The sequence below is a fragment of the Macaca thibetana genome, chromosome 5 (assembly GCF_024542745.1).
Source record: "Macaca thibetana thibetana isolate TM-01 chromosome 5, ASM2454274v1, whole genome shotgun sequence".
Classification (NCBI taxonomy): domain Eukaryota; kingdom Metazoa; phylum Chordata; class Mammalia; order Primates; family Cercopithecidae; genus Macaca; species Macaca thibetana.
In genome coordinates, this window is record NC_065582.1 from 164,453,780 (window position 1) to 164,478,399 (window position 24,620).

General features: G+C 40.3%; 1 protein-coding gene across 1 annotated transcript in view; it reads left to right on the plus strand.

The window, feature by feature from the left end:
* ADGRA3 (adhesion G protein-coupled receptor A3) overlaps positions 1-24,620 on the plus strand; it is a 130,525-nt gene that overhangs the window by 48,077 nt on the left and 57,828 nt on the right. Inside the window, exons 3-6 of the mRNA XM_050791113.1 lie at positions 6,337-6,408; positions 13,448-13,519; positions 20,861-20,932; positions 23,244-23,404. Of these exons, the coding sequence (XP_050647070.1) occupies positions 6,337-6,408; positions 13,448-13,519; positions 20,861-20,932; positions 23,244-23,404 (377 nt within the window). The remainder of the gene's footprint in view (positions 1-6,336; positions 6,409-13,447; positions 13,520-20,860; positions 20,933-23,243; positions 23,405-24,620) is intronic.

A 24,620-nucleotide genomic window follows, 5' to 3' on the forward strand; every position in this document is an offset into this window, starting at 1 on the left:
GGTTGGTGGGGGGAAAAGGGGATGTTAAATGAGAGAATCTGACTATAAATATATTTTGGCAATGCCTGATTAATATGGCTATTATTAAATGTTATATAATATGTCAGGAATTTTTTATTAAAGGAAAAGTATATCTTTAAATTATATTACAGTGCTCAGTTATTCATGAGAGGTATTTTGTAGAAACATATGCAGTTCATCATTGACTCCAAATTGATGTACTGCTTTAGCTAAATCAGTTCCTGTTGTAGATGCTGTTTAAAATCTGAAAAGGGAAACGTATGTTTTAAAAAAATGGAACTGACATTATATATTTCTATTTACAGAGCTTTTTAGCTTATGCAAAACAAGTCAAAAACATACAGGTTGAATTTTTTCATAAAATCATCTTGTTGAAATGAGGGTCAGCTGGGGAGTTGCAGGGAGGAAGATAGGAACTAATAAGTCAGTCCTGATGATTAACTGTACCTCCTGGGACTTAAATGCTGGGGATCAAATATTTGATTATGAAAAGTTTTAAACATACAGAAAAATTGAAAGGGCAGTGCCATATCTTTCATATTACCAATTTACTTACCCAGATTCAACAATTCAGTAATTATTAACAACATGCCATCATTTTTTCTTCTGTATTGGAATATACCTACATATGTTTGGTGAATTATTCGAAGGTCAACTGCAGACATCATGACTGTCTACTTTTATGGAGAAATGGAAATGATTCGTAATGAGATACCGCATTCTCCAGATTATCTGACTTTATGAACAGCCTTGTAATTTTGTAGCCAACCATAACTTACTAAAAAAAAATATATATATATATATATATTTTTTTGGAGGGGGGCGGGGGACGGAGTCTCGCTCTGTTGCCGAGGCTAGAGTGCGGTGGCGCGATCTCGGCTCACTACAAGCTCCGCCTCCTGGGTTCATGCCATTCTCCTGCCTCAGCCTCCCGAGTAGCTGGGACTACAGGCACCTGCCACCACGCTCAGCTAATTTTTTGTATTTTTAGTAGAGACGGGGTTTCACCATGTTAGCCAGGGTGGTCTCGATCTCCTGACCTTGTGACCCACCCGCCTTGGCCTCCCAAAGTGCTGGGATTATAGGTGTGAGCCACTGTGCCCAGCCTAAAATATTTTTATAGAAAGGTTAATGTAATTCTGTCTCCTAGCCTTGGTGTGTTCTTTCGTCCATGAACATATCCCTCCACACACTCTGTATTGCGTGTCTCCCCCTCGCTGAGTGGAGCAGAGCCTGCTCTTGTGGAACCTGTGGTCTCTCAGTGAAGACAGTTGAAGTAATTGAGGTGCACTTGGTACAGCGTGATAAGAGATGCCACAGGACAGGGTGCAGAGCACTGTTATTCACAGGGTTTTTTTTTTTTTTTTTTTTTTTTTGAGACAGAGTCTTGATCTGTCGCCAAGCTGGAGGGCAGTGGTGTGATCTCGGCTCACTGCAGCCTCTGCCTTCCGAGTTCAAGCCTCAGCCTTACAAGTAGCTGGGACTACAGGTGTGCGTTACCATGCCTGGCTAATTTTTGTATTTTTAGTACAGACGGGGCTTCACCCATGTTGGCCAGGCTGGTCTCGAACTCCTGATCTCAGGTGATCCACCTGCCTCGGCCTCCCGAAGTGCTGGGATTATAGGCGTGAGCCAGTGTGCCCAGCATTCACAGGTATCTTTCTGGAGGAAGGAATGGAGTTTCACCCAAGGCCTCAAGGATTCGTGGGTGAAGAGGGATGGAGGTGAAGTTGTGAGTTGGAGGAGATTGTGATGTGTTCCGGACAGGGAATCCCAAGTGCAGAGGACTGGAGGTGAGAGGAAATACCGTTTCTAGAAACATCTTGCAGTATGACTGGTGTAAATGAAGAGAGACAGGGTGAGTGTTAAGGGAAGATGTTGAGCAGATGGGAAGTGAGAGTTGGTGAAGGAAAGGTGGGCAAGGCTGGGACCATGGGTAGTCTTGGAAGTTACCTTAACGCACCTGAACTTCCTTCTGAGGGACTGTATATCTTTTTGAGGTTTCAATCAGAGCAGAGACTTGATCAGGTCTGTGTTTAAAAAGATCACTTCAAATGGAGAATCGGACGTAGGTGAGAACTTGTGTGGTTTACAACCTGGGCTAGACTGATGATGATGACCTGGACAGAGAGGCAGTAACTTTGAGGCCTAGTTGGAAGGCTGGGGGTTACCACATAAAATAACTTAGTTTTTCAAACATATGGAGAAGTCGAAAGAATGTTATCTCCAGCAACTCAACTTGATCATGGCCAACTTTTCAGTGTGTTTGGTTTACCTGTTTTCCTATTATTTTAGCTATACATTTACTTGGTTCCTTTAGCAAATCTCCACTGTGTCAGTCAGAAAGATACCCTTAAATCCTGGCCACTTATTAAGATCAAGAACTTGGCTGAATTTCTTAATCTTTCTGCGCATGAGTTTCCTCATCTTAAACAATGACACTGCCTCCTAGGGTGATTATAAGGTCTTAATAGTCTCATAAGTGATAGACACCAGCTCACTATATTTAGTAGTTTGTGCATCCAAACAGCCCAGAGTTAGAGGTGGATTTCAGGCTTGGCTGGATCCAGGGGCTCACCATTTTTCTCTTTTCCATTCTGTTGGCTTCTTCAGATTGTAGCAACAGGGCCATTAGCAGCTCCAGACTCAGATCTTGACCTCATATCAAACCAGTGGGAACGTCTATGCTCATCTCTCCCTCTCCCACAAGTCCTGGATGTAGTTAGACCAAAGTCATATAATTGCTAAGGCCAGAGTATTTGAAAAATCTGCACAAGGTTGATCAGGTGTCATGCCTGAAGGGATGGTGTTGAAAATTTGGGGGCACTACCTGTACCATATGGAGAAGTAGAGGTGTTTCCACCTTAAAGCAATGGAGAAGGCTGCTCCCCCCACCAAAAAAATAAGTAAATAAATAAACATTAAATAATTGACAGCAATAATTATAGTGTTATTACTATTAAATTTTGGAACCTTTGATAGTTGCAAACCTTTCACACCTTCACTCACTGCAGAAGCTTTGAATTTTTGAATGGCTTCTGGTCTACACCCTTTGGCTATTTGTCCTTAGAGTGGAGTGGGCAGAGTTTCCTTAGGTCTCTGCTTGGCCTGGGTACTGGCTGGGTCACATTACCAGGCGGATATCTTAACCTGCATTTCCCCAGAAGCACGTCCCCAGGTGAGCTTTCCGTGTAGTAATTTGGTTGGGAAGTTTGCCCAACAGCCCTCATATTTGGTGCTGGACCATGAGAAGCAAGGGCAGCTGTTAGGGCAGTGTCTTCCCAAGCAGCTCCTGCAGCAGGCAGCTGGTACTGGGGACTGCTGGGAGCCAGTGAGGCACACGCTCAGAACCCCCAGCCCTCTGGGATATTCTGTTTTGCTCCCAGGTGAGGGCTCTTCCTATGGCCATTCATGCCCTTTACCCCTCTGACCTTCCTGGATTGACTCTCAGGAGGCGCCCAAGAGAAAGCTGCATGGGGATGAGTTGCAGATAGAGGGACCGCAGGTGTGAGCGCTGCCGTGCTGTCAGTGTCTGCTGCAGCAGGTACCTGGAGAAAAGGATGCTGGGACCATGGCGTTCACAGTAGGGAACTTACCCTCTGCATAATATTCCTCTTTCTGTTGAAATTGCTACACCAGGGGTCATCTTTTTACTCCAAGTTAAGAGAACTTAAAAGCTGGTTGGAAGTCCAGAGAGAACAATGGGATTTGTGAGTTTACCTGACTACTGAGACCTTTTCTGACCATTTAAGTGTATTTTGTGAAGCTTCCTGACTTTTTCAGATCTTTTCAGATACTTTATTTAGAAAATATCTTAGAGGTTGGGTGCAAAAACCCAAAAAGTTAGGGTAGTTACCAGCATCGAGAAAGCTGTTTTCTTCTTAGGGAATATGAAGTTTTCAGAATTCTGATTAATGAACTACCTATCCAGTGATAGTAATCAGAGTGTAGATTTTATACTGATGTTTAATAATCATTTTGTTTTTAAAAATATTGTGAAGTACTGGGGGGGGGGGTTGCAGGGGGTTTGGTTTTATTTTGAAAAACCTGGCTCTGATTGTGGGGAGGTGGTAGAATTGGAAACCCAACCCTAGCTACTGAGGAGTGCCCGTATGTTAAAATGAGGATGAGATGTAAGAAAGACCATAGAATTTGCTGGAGGCCACAGTGATCCCAGAATTCACAGGTTGCATTTCCAGAGCAGCGTTCTTGAGAATTTCTAGTCCAGTCTCTATCACCAGGTATTAAACAGCGCGCATAGTGTGGGAAGCCACAGTGCCACTAACATATCAAAAATGCTGGGCTTACGGTAAATACGCTCTGGGCTTCGCTGCTGAGCGAAGGGCCAACCTCCTCAGGATGCTTTTGTGAAATTTCTGGGGAATCCAACCAGAAGCCAATTTTGATGTTGTAACTTTTGCTATATTGATAGAATGAGCCTGAGAGAAAACTCACATGGTATGAGGCATGCCATGTACGGCAGTTCACTTTCATTAGCTGGTGGGACAGTGACGTTGAATGTGCCTCTGATTGGATGGAAGAAAACACATGAATCTGTGTTCATTGCAGCGAGACCTCCTTGGAGTCCTTTCTGTCGCATAGGTAGAGAAGGGATGCCTGCTGCTTTCTGATTTGGAGTGGGTGGAGAAGGCAAACTGAGGATTTTCCTTTAAATAATTTAGACTGCCTGGGCACAGGTGAGAATGCCCATGACGGAGCAATTGTCATTGAAGAGCCTCACACAGTGCTGTGCTGACAGGGGGTGCCAGTGGTCCAGGGCCTACTTCTAGGAAGGTCTTGTACATTTCAAGTAAGTAAGGGACTAAGGCACCCTGGAGGTACTGGTTACCTTGGCTTGTACTGAGCATTTCTCTACTTGTCTGTTTTGTTTCACCAGTGGTGTGTGCATCCTTAAATGAAGAGTAGTGTTGGAAGCTTACACGTGGCTATATAAAGAAGGGGCAAGGTTGCCACTGTTACGTAAGGATGTCAGGAGAAGAAAAACTGAAAAGAGTTTCAGTTCGCCATCTGGCGTCAGCTTCCCTGGGAGATGAGCAGAGGCCACTCTGGCTTCAGCAGACAAGGTTGTAGGTGGGTCCTGACAGACAGCCCCAGCTGAGGGGGTCCCATAAAGCTGAAGAGTGGGCCAGTCACTGGCAGAAGTGTGGTCTAGGGAAAAGGACTGTATTTAGACTGTCAGCTCTCCACAGAGGTCTAGCCAAACACTTGTATAGGCGACTGGTAAGTCCCCAGCTGAGCCCGGTGACCAGGAAGAGAGCTGTAGCCATAGCCTGTCTGCAAAACCACACAGGTAGAGGGATGTGGCTGAGACACTCACTGCTGCCTCCCATCCCTAAGTAGTAGTGCTGTTGCATGGATGTGCCAGCACACTTGAGAAGAATGAGGACAAATAGTGACTGCTATCAAATTCCACGTGGTATGAAGCTTGTGCATCTGTGCTTTGAGCTATTTATTGTGGTTTATCACACACTTATTTTATATCCTCACCCCATAGAAAACCATAGGCCGAGTGTGGTGGCTCATGCCTGTAATCGCAGCATTTTGAGAGACTGAGGCAGGCAGATTGCTTGAGGTCAGGAGTTTGAGACCAGCCTGGCCAATATGGCAAAACCCTGTCTCTATTGAAAATACAAAAAATTAGCTGGCTGTGATGATAGGCGCCTGTAACCCCACCTACTTAGGAGGCTGAGGCATGAGAATTGCTTGAGCCTGGGAGGTGGAGGTTGCAGTGAGCCAAGATCACGCCACTGCACTCCAGCCTGGGTGATAGAGCAAGACTCCGTCTCAAATGACAGCAACAACAAAAAAGATAAAAACCTAAATTTAGAAGGCCAGGGAAGGGAAAATATATCAACAACCAAAAGACTTGAATTTTAGAGTGTATATTTTTGAAGATGGGTTTTAAAAATTCAATTGAATGATGTTTATGACAATTGTAATTAGATTTACTTTGATATTCAAAGTATGGCATACTAAGGAAGAAATTATAGAAGTAATGTATATGATTGTAGTTCAGTGATAATTGTGAAGTTGAATAATATATTAGGTCACATACTTCTTTTATGACATATATTTTTATTCTTTTATTTACCAAACCAAAAGACTCTGGAGCTAGATTTGTCAAATTTGCATTCTGACTCTGCCATTTACTACTGGCTTGATCTTGGCTTAATCATTTTGGCTTCAGTTTCCTCCTATTACACTTTTGTTTTTTTGTGTAGCAGGTAAGTGTGGTGTGCCTGAATACTTGTTACAGTGTTGATATGTGAATAACTTTTATTTTATTTTTAACAGGGATCTCCGAAACAATCTTATTAGTAGTATAGATCCAGGTGCCTTTTGGGGACTGTCATCTCTAAAAAGATTGTAAGTGTTTGAATTGCTTGCTTATGAGTTTGAATTGTTCCTTGTATAAGTAGCTGTCAACTTACTTTAACATGATGAAAAATGGACATTTAATAATTCTTTGAGCTTCACCTGACCAGGTCCCTGATACAGAAACAGAAAGAGGCTGGGCGCAGTGGCTCACGCCTGTAATCCTAGCACTTTGGGAGGCTGAGGCGGGTGGATCACCTGAGGTCAGGAATTCGAGACCCACCTGACCAACATGGTGAAACCTGGTCTTTACTAAAAATACAAAAATTAGCTGTCATGGTGGCGTGTGCCTGTAAGTCCCAGCAACCTGGGAAGCTGAGGCAGGAGAATCCCTGGAACCTGGGAGTGGGAGACCACAATAATCTGAGATCGTGCCACTGCACGACAGGGCGAGACTCTGTCTCAAGAAAACAAAAAGAAAGAAAAACAGAAAGAATATTTTATGTAAGTAGCTGAGAAGGTGGTTAATTTGCACAGTGGTTTGATTTGTTTGATGGTGGCTGGCTGTGTTCCTCTTCTGCTACTGAAATCATTACCATGTCGGCTTTGCCAGCAGACATAATCTGTAGACGATTTTCAAACTGTGTCTGTTGTAAATGCCATGTAAACAAAGGTACCTTTTAAGTAATGATTTAAAGTCTTGCCATTTTCATGTGTGTCTATATATTACGATTTTGAAACCCAAGGACCAGTTTTTTATTACTTCTGAAGCTAAACAACTCCCCTATCTCCTATATGAAGCTGCTTTCGCAGTTGCTGTGTGAGCAGGCCCACATTTTAGAAGCGGCTCTACAAAAAAGCCATGAGGACTGTCTCTCCATCCTTTATTCTTTCTGAAAGCATTTACTGAGCACTTAACCACTTACCATGCCCTGACTTCTTCGGAAGATCTTGCAGACTCTTGGGGTTTGGGGGGATAGATGTAGGAGAAGAAAAATAATTTTCCCTCTACCCTTCCAGTTTCTCAGCTTGGACCTCTAACAAAAGACAGATTAACAAGAGAAAAACAGAAGTGTATTGAGAAAACTCAGGAAAAGAGTAATTCTCAAAAGAGGTGGCTTAGAACTCTGGCTTATGTAGCCTTTCAACAAGGAGCAATACGTTTTTTGAGAAGTGACAAGGCAAAGGAGAAGGACCTTGAGTCTCTTAAGGGAAAGCAAATTGTGGGAAGGCAAACATACAGGAGACTAATGGTAGATAAAGTCTAATTAGTAATGTTTGTTGTGTAGATTCCTTTGGTGCCTTGACTAAGCTGATAAGGGTCCAAAGCCCTCTCCGGGGAGGAACTTCTGTCCTTTCTGGTGGAGAAGGGAGGAGGGACACCTTTCTAAATTTATGTCCTGCTTTTCGTCAGATAGGGTAGAGCCGAGAGCTTTTCTTGTATCTGTCTGCTTTTCAATCGGCCTGTAGCTAGAAATAATCCTTATGCCAATATGACATGTTTTGGGTGGCGTGTTCTGCTACCCTTCAGTCGTTAGTGCAAATACATCTGAACGCACACACAGGTGCTATAACAGGTAAAATCATAAACATAACCTGCTAGGGAAAGGAGAGAGCGCCTGCGATGGGAACAGCCTGCCGTGAGAGCCACGGACTTGTTTAGATTTGAACTTGCTCCCAGGGAATGAAGATGTATTAAAAAGGCCTTCCAAAAAGGGTGGACGCAGGTGTGCAAGCATGTATCTCTTGGGACAATAGTTTAGTTCTTTGATCAGAGCAGAAAGTAGAAAGAGGAAAAAGAATATTGGAAGATCATGCTGGTCAGGGGACTGGGCTTTTGAAGACCTGCTATATTAAAAATGTTTAATCTGTTCTTTAGACAGTAGAGGGCTACCAGAACTTTTTGAATATGGAATTGACATGATCAGATTTGTATTTCAGAATATTCTGATGGCAATAAGGAGAAACCACATAAGTGTAGGGAGACCAGGGACAAAAGATCAGGGAGAGAGACCAGATCCGTGATTTTATTTTCCTTATAGTCATCCTTTTGGCTGGCTCTATCTCTTGTTTTTTTGGGATTCTTATACACTTCTTTAAGTTTTCTTTTTTTTCCCCCTCCAGTGTGTGTGGGTATTTTTTTATGTCTTACTGGTTTTCTGTAGTATTTGCATAATAACACTGGGTATGGCTGCTTTTAGTTTAATTACGCCATGACTTAAATGTTGACATTGACTTTCCATCCTAATACTTTTGACATCTTTTGTCTTATTTAGTCGTTTAAAACCTATTTCTTTTTTTAAAAAATTTTTTAGTTCAGGGGTACAAGTGCAGGTTTTTTTTTTTTTGTTTGTTTTTTTTTGTTTTTTTTTTGAGGCGGAGTCTTGCTCTGTCGCCCAGGCTGGAGTGCAGTGACGCAATCTCGGCTCACTGTAAGCTCCGCCTCCTGGGTTCCGGCCATTCTCCTGCCTCAGCCTCCTGAGTAGCTGGGACTACAGGCGCCGCCACCACGCCCGGCTAATTTTTTTTGTATTTTTAGTAGAGACGGGGTTTCACCGTGGTCTCGACCTCCTAACCTTGTGATCCGCCCGCCTCGGCCTCCCAAAGTGCTGGGATTACAGGCGTGAGCCACCGCGCCCGGCCACAAGTGCAGGTTTGTTGCATAGGTAAACTTGTGCCACGGGGGTTTGTTGTACAGATTATTTCATCACCCAGGTATTAAGCCTAGTACCCATTAGTTGTTTTTCTTGATCCTCTCCCTCCCGCCACCCTCCTCCCTCCAAAAGGCCTCAGTGTGTGTTGTTCCCTCTATGTGTCCATGTGTTCCCATCATTTAGCTCCTGCTTAAAAATGAGAACATGCAGTATTTGCAAAACCTATTCTTTTTTATTGTCAAATCCAATTGTAAAAATTGGTCATGCCCTTTTTGCAAAATATTTTTTTTGTTATTGCTTTTGCAAGTAAAATATCTTTCATCTAAAACCTGTAGATGTAGCTTTCCTCCTATTTTTCTCTCTTAGGCAGTCTTAAGGGTCAGAATTCTGTAAGGTTAAGAACGGTAGGAGTTAAAGGATTTTCTCTTTGTCTTTGAAAATTAGTTACAATTTGAATCAGTAGGGAATTTTCATACCGTAGTTTTTGCTGGGGGTGAGTGGTGGTGGTTCCCTGTGTTTATCAGTCTTTGTCTGCACTCATTAGAAGCTCAGGGCCATCTGGAGGAGATCTTGCTACTAATCAGTTTTCTTCTTTTCCGCCCATTCTACACTTTATTATTTTCTAGTGAAGGCTTTTAATGAAACAAGTTAGAAAAACTGGCTGGTCTGGGGTAGGTGGTAGTGGAGATTGGAGTTCTAGGTAAGAAAGGTAAGAGTTATAGGAGGGTGGAGCTTAGGCATCAGATTGCATGGGACCAAGCCAGGTTTAGAGTTCAGTAAAAGCACTCTCAACCAGGTATGGCAGCATAATCAAAGTGATAAGGCGATGATCGGCGTCAGTTCAGTTAAACAAAAATTCCTGAAGTTCATCCTGAGAGCCCAGCTGTGAGCAAGGCTGTGGAGACACACAGGTAAATCAGGAACCTCTTGAGGGGTTTGCAGTCTAATGGAATTACAAACACTGACCACGAGCCTGGATATGGAATCGAAATACAGTTGCAAGGAGATGACGCAGTAGCTAGAGTTTAGCTGCTATAAGAGTCTTGGAAGTTGTTAGGACTTAGCTATCAAGACACAGGCGGGGGATATGGAGCATGACCGTAAACAGGCTGCGCCTCCAGACACAGGTCATTAGGGAGTGGAGGGGCAGCAGCAGGTGAGCGTGATTTACAGCAGTGACTCCCTTTCTTTGTGCTTCTGTCTGTGCCGGAGTCAGTTTTGCACCCATGCCTGGGAAGATGAATCCTCAAGTAGAAAGCAAAAGTGTAGGGGCTCAGATCTACCCTATCGGAAACTCTGGGGCTGATGCTGAATGATTTTTATTTCAACCATCCCTCCCAGTGATTCTGATGTGAAAGTATGAGAACATTTAGAATATTTTTCCCTCCAATCTATTTTTTTCCCTTAATGAGCGGAATGTGAAATTATACTCTCAGACAGGTCGTTATCGTATCCCCTCCCTCTGTGTTCCACACTGTTGTAGTCACAGCTTTTAGGTAATAAAAACGTTAATGCTGATTAATGTTATCTCTATGCTGAGATACAGGTTGAAGAAAACTTGGCTGTTAATAAAAAGCAGTTTCTTCAGTATGTTTTAGATACTGCAGACTATCTTAGAATCTCCATCTGGTTATTTATCTTTCAGTAAATAATCTCTTAAGCACTGCCATCCAAAATGAGTTTTAAAAATTCTTGTTCAGGAGTATTTAATATAATTACTGATATTGTACCAGGCATTGCCTTAGTAGTCTTTCACTGTGTTACATGTTAAGTAGTCTCTTGTGTTCTTGCTTAGGAAGGTAATTGCCATTTATAATATTCTTCCCATTAGAAGATACATTCTTAATTCCAAACAGATGACTTATAATTAACGTAGGATACACAGCTTGCAAGCTGAAGAAGTCCTGTATGTAAACTCAATGGGATATAAAGATATTTGACAGTAGTGTTTGCTAGTTGCTCATAGATACAGACCCTTTTTTTTATGGGTTCTTAAGTCATTAATTTCAATTGTGCATCTCTCTTAACAAGCATACATAAAGTATTTTTGTTATTATGCCATGCCTTTGCCTTTAGTTTATAAATAATTTGAATCAGGAAGTTGAAGTGGCTTTCTGAAGAATATACTATCAGAAGTAGGTGAACCCTAGATCCATCAGTTTCTCTTGTGTTTCATCATCGAATTTAAGTTGATTCTCAATCCAAATAAAAACCCATTATCAATATCTAAATACCATTTTAAGTAGGTATAGCTGTAATGAAATTGTTTCCCAGAGAATCAATGGTAATTGCACCATTTAAAGCTCAGAATTGAGACAGGATTATAAATACAGCCCAGATATGCTTGTTTATGCAACAATTTACCGGAAGATGCCTAATTTTTGTTAACAGTGAAACCTAGAAATAAAAGGAAAATCAACTGGAATTTAAACGAAAAGGCCCCATATGATTAAATACTTAGGAGCTACAGAACAATGAGGACAGGTAAAGACTTGTATTGCTTAAGATTCTTTTATCAAAAGTTGCCATAAGAGAGGGAAGGCAGAACTATGAAAGTATTGAAGACCAGGATTACCTAAGGTGCTGTGTTAGGCCTCTCCAGAGAGAGAGGACCAGTAGGATGTATGAGAGGGGATTTATTAGGGGGAATTGGCTCACGTGATCACAGAGGGAGAGAGGTCCCACAATAGGTTTTCTGCAAGCTGAAGGGCCTATGAATCTGGTAGCATAGCTCAGTCCAAGTCTGGAAGCCTCAGAACTGGAGAAGCTGACCTTGCAGTCCCAGTCCAAGGCCGAAGTCCTGAAAGCCCCAGGAAGCCCACTGATGGAAGTTCCAGAGTCCAAAAGACAACCTGCAGCCTGATGTCCAACAATAGGAGGAGAAGGCGTCCTGCTCTGGAAGGGGAGAGAGAACAGAGAGAGATAAGCCCTCTCTTTTGCCTGTTTGTCCCAGCGGAGCTCCAGCTGATTGGATGGTGCCCACCCACATTGAGGGCAGGTCATTCCTCTCTGTCCATTCACTCCTGCACCAATCTCCCCTGGAAACACCTTCACAGACACACCCAAACCAATGCTTCACCAGCCAGTGAGACCTCTCAGTCCAGCCAAGTTGATGCCTAAAATTAAACCATCTCATTTTAACTTTTGAAATAGTCAAGGAAAAATGCAAATGAGTTAGGTACCTGATTCAAATGGTACGTTCTTAGAATTTCTGGTGAGACTACTACATCTTCTGCCATGACCAAGTACACAGTTTAGAATCCAATACTTTTAGTTTGAAATGGATGGTGTAGATCGCCTTATTGTAGACTAACTGAGTAACTCAAAGAATGTGTACCTCTCTATGAGAGAGAATAGCAGGGACTTTGGAGGCAATATGATGAAAATATTTTTGAAAGTTTGGCTTAGGGAGCTTATTCTAATTATTTTGTTAGAATTCAGAGTGTGATGAATTATTCCAAGTCTAGCAACTAATAAAACTTAAGATTCATTGCTTCAGGGTTTTCTTGCATAGGGCTTACTAAGTCCACTGAAAACAATGATGCAAGTCATGCCATCCCAGGTGAAAGTTACAGATATTTTTAGTGGTTATCTCCCAACGTAAAGTTTTTACTTTTAAACCAGTGCAGATCTCTGATTAAATGTAAAAATAAAATTGTGTTCATTGTCCTTGATGTCAAGCAAAATAAATAAAAAAGGATAGAACAAAATATTAACTAAAACTTTTACATAGGTAAAAAGAAAACAGTTTCATTGAGGAGAAGTAAAAAATATTTAGAAGGTAACATTTAATAGGAAATAGAAATGAGGAGTGATTGCAAAAATAATTGGGCCATATCATAGATATTGTTAAAGTAATTTGGCTTAGAGTCTGAATGATAGATCTGTAAACTGAAAGCTAACATGGTTTTTTTTTTTCCATTATAGTTGAAACTTCTGAGTATTTAAGGAGTGAAGTCAGAAAATGGTATTTGCAGATGTTCCTCAGGAAACAAAAGTTCCATCATTGTAATAATTTGCCCTTTTATCCATTATCTGTTATTTACTGGCTGAGTTTGGGCTCAGTTCTCCAACTGCCCCAGCATCATTAACTGTGTAGGTCATCTAAGGAATTGTATTGCGGGCAGCAAGATAGTTTGAGTCTCATTTTTACTACTCCAATTTTATCTTGAGTAATTTTGCAAGAGTAAGTACTTGAAATATAGAGGGCACCATAATTGAGCAGCATTAGTCTGTGCGTGCCAGCAGTAAGTGAAAGCAAGGATCATTTTCGGCCTCACTGCTATCCTTATCTCACTTGAGTAGAGTAAATATCTCAAAGATGCTAGAATAAAGGTCTTGTGCGATACCTGGATGCTGTTCTTGAATACTGAATGCATGAGACCTTCATTAACCAAGAGATCTAATTGAAGACACTTTTCCACCCTTCTCCTTAGGGATCTGACAAACAATCGAATAGGATGTCTGAATGCAGACATATTTCGAGGACTCACCAATCTGGTTCGGCTGTAAGTACATCTTTTCTTTCCCATTAAAAGATAAGGAAGCATTTGAGCCAGTACCTAAATATGTATGAAACTTATGATATATTTAATTATAAGTAGCAACTGTAGGGGTTTTAGAAGCCGTAAGGGACAGGGAGCTCACAATTTAATCATGGGGGTGTAATCTCAGAATATAATGGTACCTTACCACACCACACACGGACACATGTGCGCACACAGACACATGGGTACACACACCACATAACACAGTGTAGTACATGCAGCAGAGAGCACATTCATGCTGAGAGGTATGATCAAAAGCTTTGCTAGTCTGGGAAAATTTGAGCTGATGTGCGCTGATGGCCCAGATGATTTGCACAGATCTGGATAGTTAGAAAGGAAAAGAAGCCAAACCAATGATACATGAAGGTGGGAATGAGAACAAGGCCATTTGTCAAGGAGAGGCCTGGTGGACTTGGAGTAAAATAACCATTTGAATTGTGCCTCTGACCGTGTGATTTGGGGTGAGTTGTTTGACTTTTCTGTTTTTCACCTACAAAGTAGGATTAATAGTAGCTCAAAGTTACAATGATTATTTAAAATTTAAGTTATATATATCTGTTTATTATAATTTATATAGAATATAAATGTGGAAGAACTTTGTATAAGTCATCAAGTATGTTTATATCTTTTTTAAAAAAAGAAGTTTTAAGCCAGGCACGGTGGCTCACGCCTGTAATCCCAGCACTTTGGGAGGCTGAGGCAGACAGCTCACTGGAGGTCAGGAGTTGGAGACCAGCCTGGCCAACATGGTAAAACCCCATCTCTACTAAAAGTACAAAAATTAGCCGGGTGTGGTGGCACATGCCTGTAGTCCCAGCCTCTCAGGAGGCTGAGGCATGAGAATTGCTTGAACCCGGGAGGCAGAGGTTGCAGTGAGCCAAGATTGCGCCGCTGCACTCCAGCTCTTGGTGACAGGCCAAGACTCTGTTTAAAAAAAATAAAAAAAAGTAATAAAAGTTCTGTTTGGGAGTAATTATACATAAGGCTGATTATTTATAATAGAGCTTTATTTTGAAATGTATGAAAAGCAGATTGGGGCTTAGAACTGATTAAACAATAGGAAGCCACTAAAGATATTTATGTTGGAAAATGGCACGAAATCGTATTTTAGAGACAAGCCGGCTGGGAATAGGGTTCCGCATGAAATGCTAGATGTGGAGTGGACGTCAGTGTAAGGGTTGTCTACTTGTGGTTCTTTCTCCCTGTAGCTTTTTAGAATGTGTCTTGTATTTCATGTTACCTTTGAAAAAACAATTAGGAGCTTAAATGATGAGATTCTTTCATCTATACAGTAAGGGAAGAGACTTCAGATCAGTTACTAGAGTAGAACAGAATGTTCCTGCCGCACAGGAAATTTGTAGCTGTTTTCAGTGTGTCCTTTCATTTTCAGGGAAAGGTATATGGCCTGATTTTTGTTTTTCAATAAAAGATTGATTTAGTGTGCAGCTTTACTCATGACTGGAAGTTAGTTAAATTAATTGCTTCTTAACTCCTTTGTAACTGCCTTGCAAACATTTCTATCTCAGTGCTTTTTAAAATCTCTTCTTGAGAATTTTGTATTTTTACTTTTTTTTTTTTTTTTTTTGAGATGGAGTCTCGCTTTGTCGCCCAGGCTGGAGTGCAGTGACACAATCTCGGCTCACTGCAACCTCTGCCTCCCGGGTTCACGCCATTCTCTGCCTCAGCCTTGTGAGTAGCTGGGATTACAGGTGCCCGCCACCACTGCTGGCTAATTTTTTGGTATTTTTAGTAGAGATGGGGTTTCGCCGTCTTGGCCAGGCTGGTCTTAGATTCCTGACCTCGTGATCCACCCGCCCCAGCCTCCCAAAGTGCTGGGATTACAGGTGTGAGCCACAGTGCCTGGCTGTATTTTTACTTTTGAGGACTGCGTTAGAATTAACAAAATCATACATCTGTGAAGGAGACTTTTGTTACATTTTTTGGACAGCTATGACCGAAGTAATGAAAAAAAAAATAGTAAACTGGAGTCTACTATTTTGTTGATTTTAGTTTTAGATTGATTTCTAGCTCTGGCTAGGGATTTGACACATCAGCACATGTTCTTTAGGCAAAAGAGCTGGGTGGGACAGAGCTTCTGTTAGGGCAGGTTGCTGTTTTCTTAGTATTTCCTTTGCCTCCTTCGTCAAGAACTAAAAGTTTGGTAGGTTTAGAACTTGGGTGGTCTCTTACATTTTTACCAATTATCTTATACTTGTTGTGAGAATTTATACATCACGGAACACAATGAACATCATCCAGGTAAAACATTAGAACATGAAAATAACATTGCCAAGCTTCCCACTTTGAGATTTGATTGAGATAATCTTATAGTTCATGTAATAATAGATGATAGTGGCCTTTAAATTTGATTTACTTTTATTTTTATATAGATTTCTGGGGTACAGGTGCAGTTTTGTTACAGGCATAGATTCCATGGTGGTCAAGTCAGGGCTTTTAGGTATCCATCACCTGAATAATGTACATTATACCCATTAAGTAATTTCTCATCATCCACCTTCCTCCCACGCCCTCATGCGTGTGACCCTCCACTGTCTATCATTCCTATTGTGGATCTCCTAAATGGAGCAGTCTGTGGCATATACAGCAATATACCTGGCCTCCATCTTTTAAATACTTTGTAAAGAACAACATGGCAATTAAGGAAACTTCTTACCACTCGGCATTGTATTGCAGTGACATTGCTTATCATAATTTGGGTTGGCACAGGTCTAGAGCTGTGGATCAGGAACATTAAGTGTTTTGCATGGGCTGCTGCTGTCCCCAGATTTTTGAGCTCTTGAGCCAGGCCATATGCGGGTTGTGAAGGCTGATAACAGCTCATATTTCAGATGTAGAGAATGGCATTTTCTCAGTCCAGTGAGTGGAAAAGAGAATATGATTAGGAATGGAGCATGCAGTGCATTCCTTAGATTAGGAATCAGAGATTTTCCTCTTACTGTTTCCCACCTGAAAGAGAAGGTATACAAAAAGAAGGAATTCTAGAGTGGATCACTGTTCTGTTTCCTCTGGTAACTCTTGAACTAGGGACCTCAAACTGAGTGGGTCCCTTAGCCAACTTCCTTGGCTAAAGGTTGATGAGAACTTGGTGAACAGCCTAGGCATTCTCAGCCAGATTTCTTATCATTTTTGATCGAGTCTTGGCTTTGGAAATTTATGAATTCATTTTTTTGAAAAAACTACCCTTTCTTTAAGTGTGTCAGAGACCTTAGTAGACATGGGTGGAGTGGGGGTGTAAAATTGATTAATTCTATATATTGATCTCTGCCTTTGCTGATGGAGAAATTCTCTTGAACTATCTCAGAGCAGTATAGTCCTACTTGCAAAGGTTCTCACTCTGTCCCACTGTAACGGTGGACGTAACTGGCAGACCAAACGGGGAGCCAATAATGGACTTCTGTGAAGCGTGTGTCCTTCACTTAGGAAGTTAATTTGCAGAGAAATGTCAGGAGATCTACAGACCAAAATCTCTGTCAGGAGATCTACAGACCAAAATTTTTTCAAGTTGTTCTTTATGGGCAATCTAATACCTGTATTTTTTCCTCAAGAATTATACTTTTAATATTTCCCTATCAGAAATATATGTATTTGTAAGAACTACCCTTTACAATTTCCTTTATATGCAAACATGTGTGTGCATTTGTATATAAATACATATATACAACTAATATGTTTGTATAAAGAACTTCCTTTATACAAAAAAGTGGTTGTTATCGAGTAATAAAATCATATGAAGGAAAAATTAGATCTCTTTTCATCATTTCAGTTGCATCATCCTGAGATAACTTGTATGAATGATCTGCTGTGTGTGTGTGTGTATATATATATATATATTTTTTTTTTTTCTTCTGTTATACTCAGAAATGCGTAGACACACATACAGGGCTTTAAAAATGCTCTGTACCTGGCAACTCAGTTTAAAAATAATTTACCAACATATTAACATCTTTTTAATAGAGCACATGTTGATTTAGTTCATGCTTGTCATTGGCTACAGAATATTCTAGGTATAGAACGGATTGTAACTTAGTCATTCCTCTGTAGATGGAGATTGCATTTAATTGCATTTTCCCCTCCTTTACCAAATCTGCCCTAATAGAGGCTTCTGTATAATAGATGATGCATCATATACACATGTAACTGTTAGGAATTCAAATGTATCTAGTTAGCAAAAAATAAGTAAATAAAGTCAAATTAAGTGAGAGTAAGAAACAACAATGGCCAGTCACAGTGGCTCATGCCTGTAATCCCAGCACTTTGGAAGGCTGAGGTGAGTGGATCACTTGAGGTCAGGAGTTCGAGACCAGCCTGGCCAACATGATGAAACCTCGTCCCTACTAAAAATAAAAAAGTTAGCCAGGCCTGGTGGCATGTACCTGTAATCCCAGCTACTCTGGAGGCTGAGGCATGAGAATCCACTTGAACCCGGGAGGCAGAGGTTGCAGTGAGCCACTGTACTCCATCCACTGCTCTTCATCCTGGGCAATAGAGTGAGACTTGTCTCAAAAAAATAAAAAATAAAAAATAAAAGAACAGCATAAAGGGTGGAGTGGGTGGGTAACTCACCTGCTGCTCCTTTCTACGAGCTTATTATGATAGGGGAGCAGTGGCTTTGCTCTTGTCATTCTCAACTCCCTTTTAGTTTTATTTATTTACGTATGTATTTGGTGAGCATCTCAGAGCTAGACTGTGATTGTAATGTTTTAAAATATGTGTCATTGTTTATGGCCCCCAAATCCAAGCTACTTACTTCACTTGTGTTCAAGCTGTACAAATAGCAGTCTGTTCCAACACTCAAGGAAAAATTGGTTTGCGTTGGAATTTCCTGAGAAAATGCCATGTCCTTCTCTAATGTGATTCTTTCCTTTGTGATTTCCAAGGGAAATATCTAATAATATGCATATTAGAACCTAGTGATTGCTGTAAGATGCAATTCTTTTTTTTTTTTTTTTTTTTTGGAGACAAAGTTTCCCTCTGTTACCCAGGCTGGAGTGCAGTGGTACCATCTTGGTTCACTGTCACCTCCGCTTCCCAGGTTCTAAGCGATTCTCCCACCTTAGCCTCCCAAGTAGCAAGGACTATCGGCACATACCATCAACCCGGCTAATTTTTGTATTTTTAGTAGAGATGGGATTTCACCATATTGGCCAGGCTGGTCTCAAACTCCTGACCTCAGACAATCTGCCTTGGCCTCCCAAATCGCTGGATTACAGGTGTGGGCCACTGCACCTGGCCCAATTCTTTTCTTTATATGTAAGTCCTACATTTGTAGGATAGATATTTATTTCTAACTTATTGTTACGGAACCTTGCAAACATTTAAAGAAAATTGGAGACAATTGTACATACAAGGAATGTGTGTGTACCCATTGCCCTGTCTCAGCACTTCAGTTTTACCTACCGTGTCTTGTCTTCTAGCTTTCATTATTTTAAACATATTCCAGTAATCATATAATTAAAATGGGATACTTTCATAACATACACAGTTGTTGATTATAATTCCATCTAAGTTACTTTCTTAAAAAAATTTTTTTTTTGAGATGGAGTCTCACTCTTGCTCAGGTTGGAGTGCAGTGGTGCAGTCCCGGCTCACTGCAACCTCTGCCTCCTGGGTTCAAGTCATTCTGGCGTCTCAGCCACCTGAGTAGCTGGGATTACAAGCACACGCCACCACACCCAGCTAATTTTGTAGTTTTAGTAGAGACGGGGTTTCACCATTTTGGCCAGGCTGGTCTCAAACTCCTGACCTCAGGTGATCCACCTGCCTCGGCCCTCCCAAAGTGCTGGGATTATCGACGTGAGCCACTGCGCCCAGCCAAAATGATTTTTATTTTTTATTTTCTTAAAATGTTATTATGATTTATACTGCCATGGGCATACCTTTCTCACAATTCACATTTGGTATCTGCTCTGATAGGCCAAAAAAAAAAAAAAGCAAAAAGACATCCCTTTCCTCCTTTCAATTTGAAAATACTCTTTTCTGTTTAAGTTTCTAGGTACTTCTTCTATGAGAATCATTGAATCCAGCCTTTTTCTTACAAAAAAATTATAAAATATAAAAACCAATCCAGTGTTGTTCTTGCTGAAGGTCATTGTAGGTTAATTTGTAAAGTGTTGGCCCTTGTGTGATATCAGGTCTTCCCATCCAGGAATATGTTGCTACTGGTGTCCCAGGAACAGCTGACCCCTCCCTGATCAGTTCTCTTCTCCAACTCCACTTGGAAATCCATCTACCCGATGGTCGCTCTCTCCCACATATGAAGGATTCAGCCCAGCTTCCAGAGAAGTTTCAGGACTCCAGATTTCTATCCCATCCTCTGCTGTGTTCCACCCCCCACCTCACTTCTAGAACTCTACGTCTCAATTCTGCCTGTTCTTGATACCACAGCAGGCATAGAACAGATCTGGTGGTGATTGGCCATATGCGATTTTCCCAGAGCACTCAGTCTCATTTTAACATTAGAAGTCCCCTGAAGGTGAGGTGTACATCCTGAGCAATGAGCAGTTATTGAGCACCATTTATACTCCAGCATGTTACTGGTGTACACGGAAGTGCACACAGACACAGGCCCTCCTCCACCCAGCTCCAGAGCTCATAGTCCAGTATGGAAGAAATACTTTGGTCAAATTGTTTTGGGTGTAACAAACTACTCACATTGTAGAATAGGGGTTTCTGAGTTCCATTCATTCAGAACGCTGCAAGACTCAGGTTATGTATTGAAGCCTACTGACACAGGATAGACTAGAGAAGTGATTTGCCCAAGAGCAACATGGAGTTCTATCCCCAGTCTCTTATATTAAGCCCTGAACTCATCCCGCTCTCCTCATGATTTTCGGTCATGTTTAGTACGCTACTGCTGCTGGTCATTGAGGCCATCCTTTTCCTTTTGTTACTTTTAAAGTTTTAATTATTTATTTTCTATTTGTTTTTACATTTTTATTTGCTGCTTTCTTAAATTCGATGCGAGTGAACACTTAGAGTAATTCTAGTGGGAATTCAGTAGGGTACCTTTTAGGTTCACCTGATATTTGACAGAAAAATTCTTACCTAGCATTAATGTGTTTTTAATAATTGTATTTACTACTTTGTATAAGATGGAGAATAATTTTCTTCTTCAACCTTGGAGGAAGTATTTGCTAATCACTCCCTCTTTGTAAGCATTGATACTTTCATGACTTCTTTGTAACATTATTTAATGACTGTAGGATGCTTTAGAAAATACAGAATAGGATAAAATGATAGATAGTTGTATTTTTAAAAGTGGAATTGTTTTCTGTCTTTCAGAAACCTTTCGGGGAATTTGTTTTCTTCATTATCTCAAGGAACTTTTGATTATCTTGCTTCATTACGGTCTTTGTAAGTAAAAAATTTTTTTCTCTGTTTTTTGATTTTCATGTCTTTGAAAATTAAAAACATTTATTATGTGGTTTCAGAGACTTTATAAGGACAATCTTGTCAAGTTAGAATCTCATTTGAGAGCTTGCATTCACGTTAGAAAACATACAGTAAGCCTAAATAGTGTGATTTAGACTAGGACAACTGTTTTCTCCTTAGGATAACATATTACTCTAATCTATATTTAGAGTAAGTAAACTGGTAATTTTTTCTTTTTGACTTTTTTTTCAAATCATAAAACGTTGCATTGTTTGACTAATTAAATTTCCAAAGTATAAAATATCCCTTCCTATGAAGAATTTGTAAGAATATTTTATACTTTAGGAATTTAATTTTATCCTGTAAACCCACCCCCCATCTCCCACTTAAAATCAAATTTACAGCTTATTACTGATGTTTCTAGGGATGTTTATTTCGAATGCCTGCTTTATGAAATCAGTTTAAGTTCTGATTTACACAGTTTCTTGTAGCTTTAGAATTGGTTGATTTTTTTTTTTTCAGATGGTTTTGTTAACAGAGAGATTGCATAGAAGTTATTTTGAAAGTAGCTATTTTCAGATAAACCTTAACATATCTCAGACTATAAATTATCCTAATTTTATTGGAATTACAGTTAAATGTAATGTTTTTCAGGTTTTCATTGAGTAATTTATGGGATTGAGTGTTTTTCTTCCAGGGAATGAATTTTTCTCTCCTGATTCCTCTCTTCCATGTACTCTGACTTCTCCTCTCATCTCCCTTCCATTCCTACACCTGTCATTTAAATCTCATTTAGGAATCTTCCTTGGGATGTAGCTAATAGCTATTAGGAGCCCCAGCCAGCTTCTCACCATCATAGCAGGCATGTGTATGTACTTCTGAAGTCACTTTGGCTCATACTCCATCTTCTTTCTCTTTTTGGCACCCTTACCATTCTTATCCAGAAGACTACCTTTGAGCAGAAACATCTACTTTTGGCATATTTAGTGGGCTCAGGTCAGCCTTTTCTGCAAAGATTAGGAAATAAAAAAGACAAAAGCTAGTCTGGGTTTTGAGACCCTGGGTAGCAGGAGCATGGGAAGTATTTTCATCTCCCAAATGGGAGAAATTGCCAGTATTTTTTTTACCTGGTAGTGTTAGGAACTGACCAGAAGGTGGTGCTTAGAAATTAGGAGTCTGTCACATCCTCCTCCTGGTGTTGTTTAAATTTATTTTCTGTGCTGTATTCCATCAGATCCCTTTTCTTTTTTCCTTACTCTTTTTTGCCAAAACTAACGAGGTGAACCCTGAGCCAACACTCTAGCTGTGTTAGAAGCATACACACTTAAACATTATTGCACTTTGTTGATTTATTTTTATAGAACATATTGCATTCTATTTTAGCTATGTTTACATTTTGATTCTTCTATTATATGTTGCCCCCCATATTGGCAGGAACAGGGTCCTGCATTTATTGTTATTAGCTGGACTTAGCAAATGTGTGGCACATGAATAGTCAGCACTTAGTAATTATAGTATTTAAGAGATTTGTGCTTATATCTCAGCTCTGTTTATCCTTTCTTCTTCTCATGCCCAAGTGCCAAATTATAAAGGTTTTTGCCTCAAATGAAGACATTTCATTACTATCTTTTGTATCAAAGCTGAGACATTCTTATTTGTATGCTTTTGATTTGTTGGGTCTTTATCTCTTACATTTGTACATATCTATGGTGTCACTTGGTGCATAGCAGAAAGGGGTCAGAAACAGTTCCTACCCTAGGGGAGCTCACAGTCTGGTTAGAAATACAGAATATAGTCACAGAAAACAATCCATATTGCTTTAGGTTGCTGTTTCATTGTCAAAATCAGCAGAGTTGGTAGGCATTTAGGACAAGAATGTGATAATGATGCTGGAAAATTGGGGATGGCTTCAAGATCTAATATTAATGCCACACACTTCATGATAAATGGGTAGAAGCTTGTTAGACAAAAAGGAATGGGATTTGGTATTCTAGAGAACCCTGGTGTTCAGTAGCTTGTTGCCTAGAAGAGGGATATCTGCCAAAGAGTCTTTGTTTGCCTACCAGATTTCATCCAAAGCAGAAACTAGGGACCAGCAAGAACAGTGTTGGGGTCCAAAACTCTGCAATTCAGCTCCTTGGAGAGAAACTGTAGCTAGCCAACGAAATGTGCTTTAGGCGTGGTATGGGTGAACAGTATTGTGCTTGCCACCAGAAACGTAACCTAATATAAAACAAAAGTGCTATTTAATTTTATTCACTATAATCTCTTAAGTTGTGTTTACATGTTACAGGGAATTCCAGACTGAGTATCTTTTGTGTGACTGTAACATACTGTGGATGCATCGCTGGGTAAAGGAGAGGAACATCACAGTACGGGATACCAGGTGTGTTTATCCTAAGTCACTGCAGGCCCAACCAGTCACAGGCGTGAAGCAGGAGCTGTTGACATGCGGTAAGGGAGAAATCCAAACTGAGAAAGCATTTGCCATATTTTGACTTTCTACCATGCTTTTCTTGACAAATTGTAAGATTCTCTTTATACTTGGACAGAACTAGTATGCAGCCATTAATCATTATGAATTTGATAATATTTACTTTATGCCAACAATTAAGCCAGCTAGATTAAACGACCTTTTTTTTTTCAATTGGTCTTTAAGGTAGTAGCTGTTTTTAGGTTCACATCAACTTTCTTTATGCAAACCAATTTCAAAGAATAGATTTTCAGATTTTCCATCAGTTGGCAACTCATGAATTTGTAGTAACACAATCTCAGGATGCACACATCCTGTGTGTGGATGGGAATGTGAATGATACAGTCTTTTTGAAGCAACATGTTTCAATGTTCTTAAAAGACTGATACAGGCAGGGCATAGTGGCTCACACCTGTAATCCCAGCAGATCACCTGAGGTCAGGAGTTTGAGACTAGCTTGGACAACATGGTGAAACCCTGTCTCTACTAAAACTACAAAAATTAGCTGAGCATGGTGGCAGGCGACTGTAGTCCCAGCTATTTGGGAGGCTGAGGCAGGAGAATTGCTTAAATCCTGGAGGTGGAGGTTTCAGTGAGCGGAGCTCGCGCCATTGCACTCCAGCATGGGTGAAAAAAGTGAAACTCCATCTCAAAAAGAAAAAAAAAAAAACAAAAAACGGATACAGTTAGATCTAGTAATTATCTTACAGTTAATTCTTAGGAAATGATCAGCTTTGTATGTAAATCTTCAGACTCTGTGTATAAGCATATCTTACATTCTCAAAAATAGGGGATTGGTTTAATTACTTGTGACATACCCATTCAGTAAATGCAACTGTTGAAAATCATGATTTTGAAGAATATCTGAGGAAATGAGGGAAATAACATATTTGCCACGTGTTAAATGAAAAACACACAAAAAAACACACCTACACACACAACCCCATAAAACAAAAACAGTCCTAAAATGGTGGGGGGAGGTCCCCGTTTAGTCTTTGTTTGGAAATAATGTATCATATTTTTTTCCTTTTCTCTTTATTATTGTTGTTGTGTCACAAGTAAAATACGCTCACTGAATGAAAATTAAGATTTGTGCAAAGGAAATAAAAACAGAGAAACAAAGACCATGTTTATGTTCATGACTGAAAGATAGCTAGTGTTAAGACCTTTTTGTATCATCTTCTATGACTTTTTTCT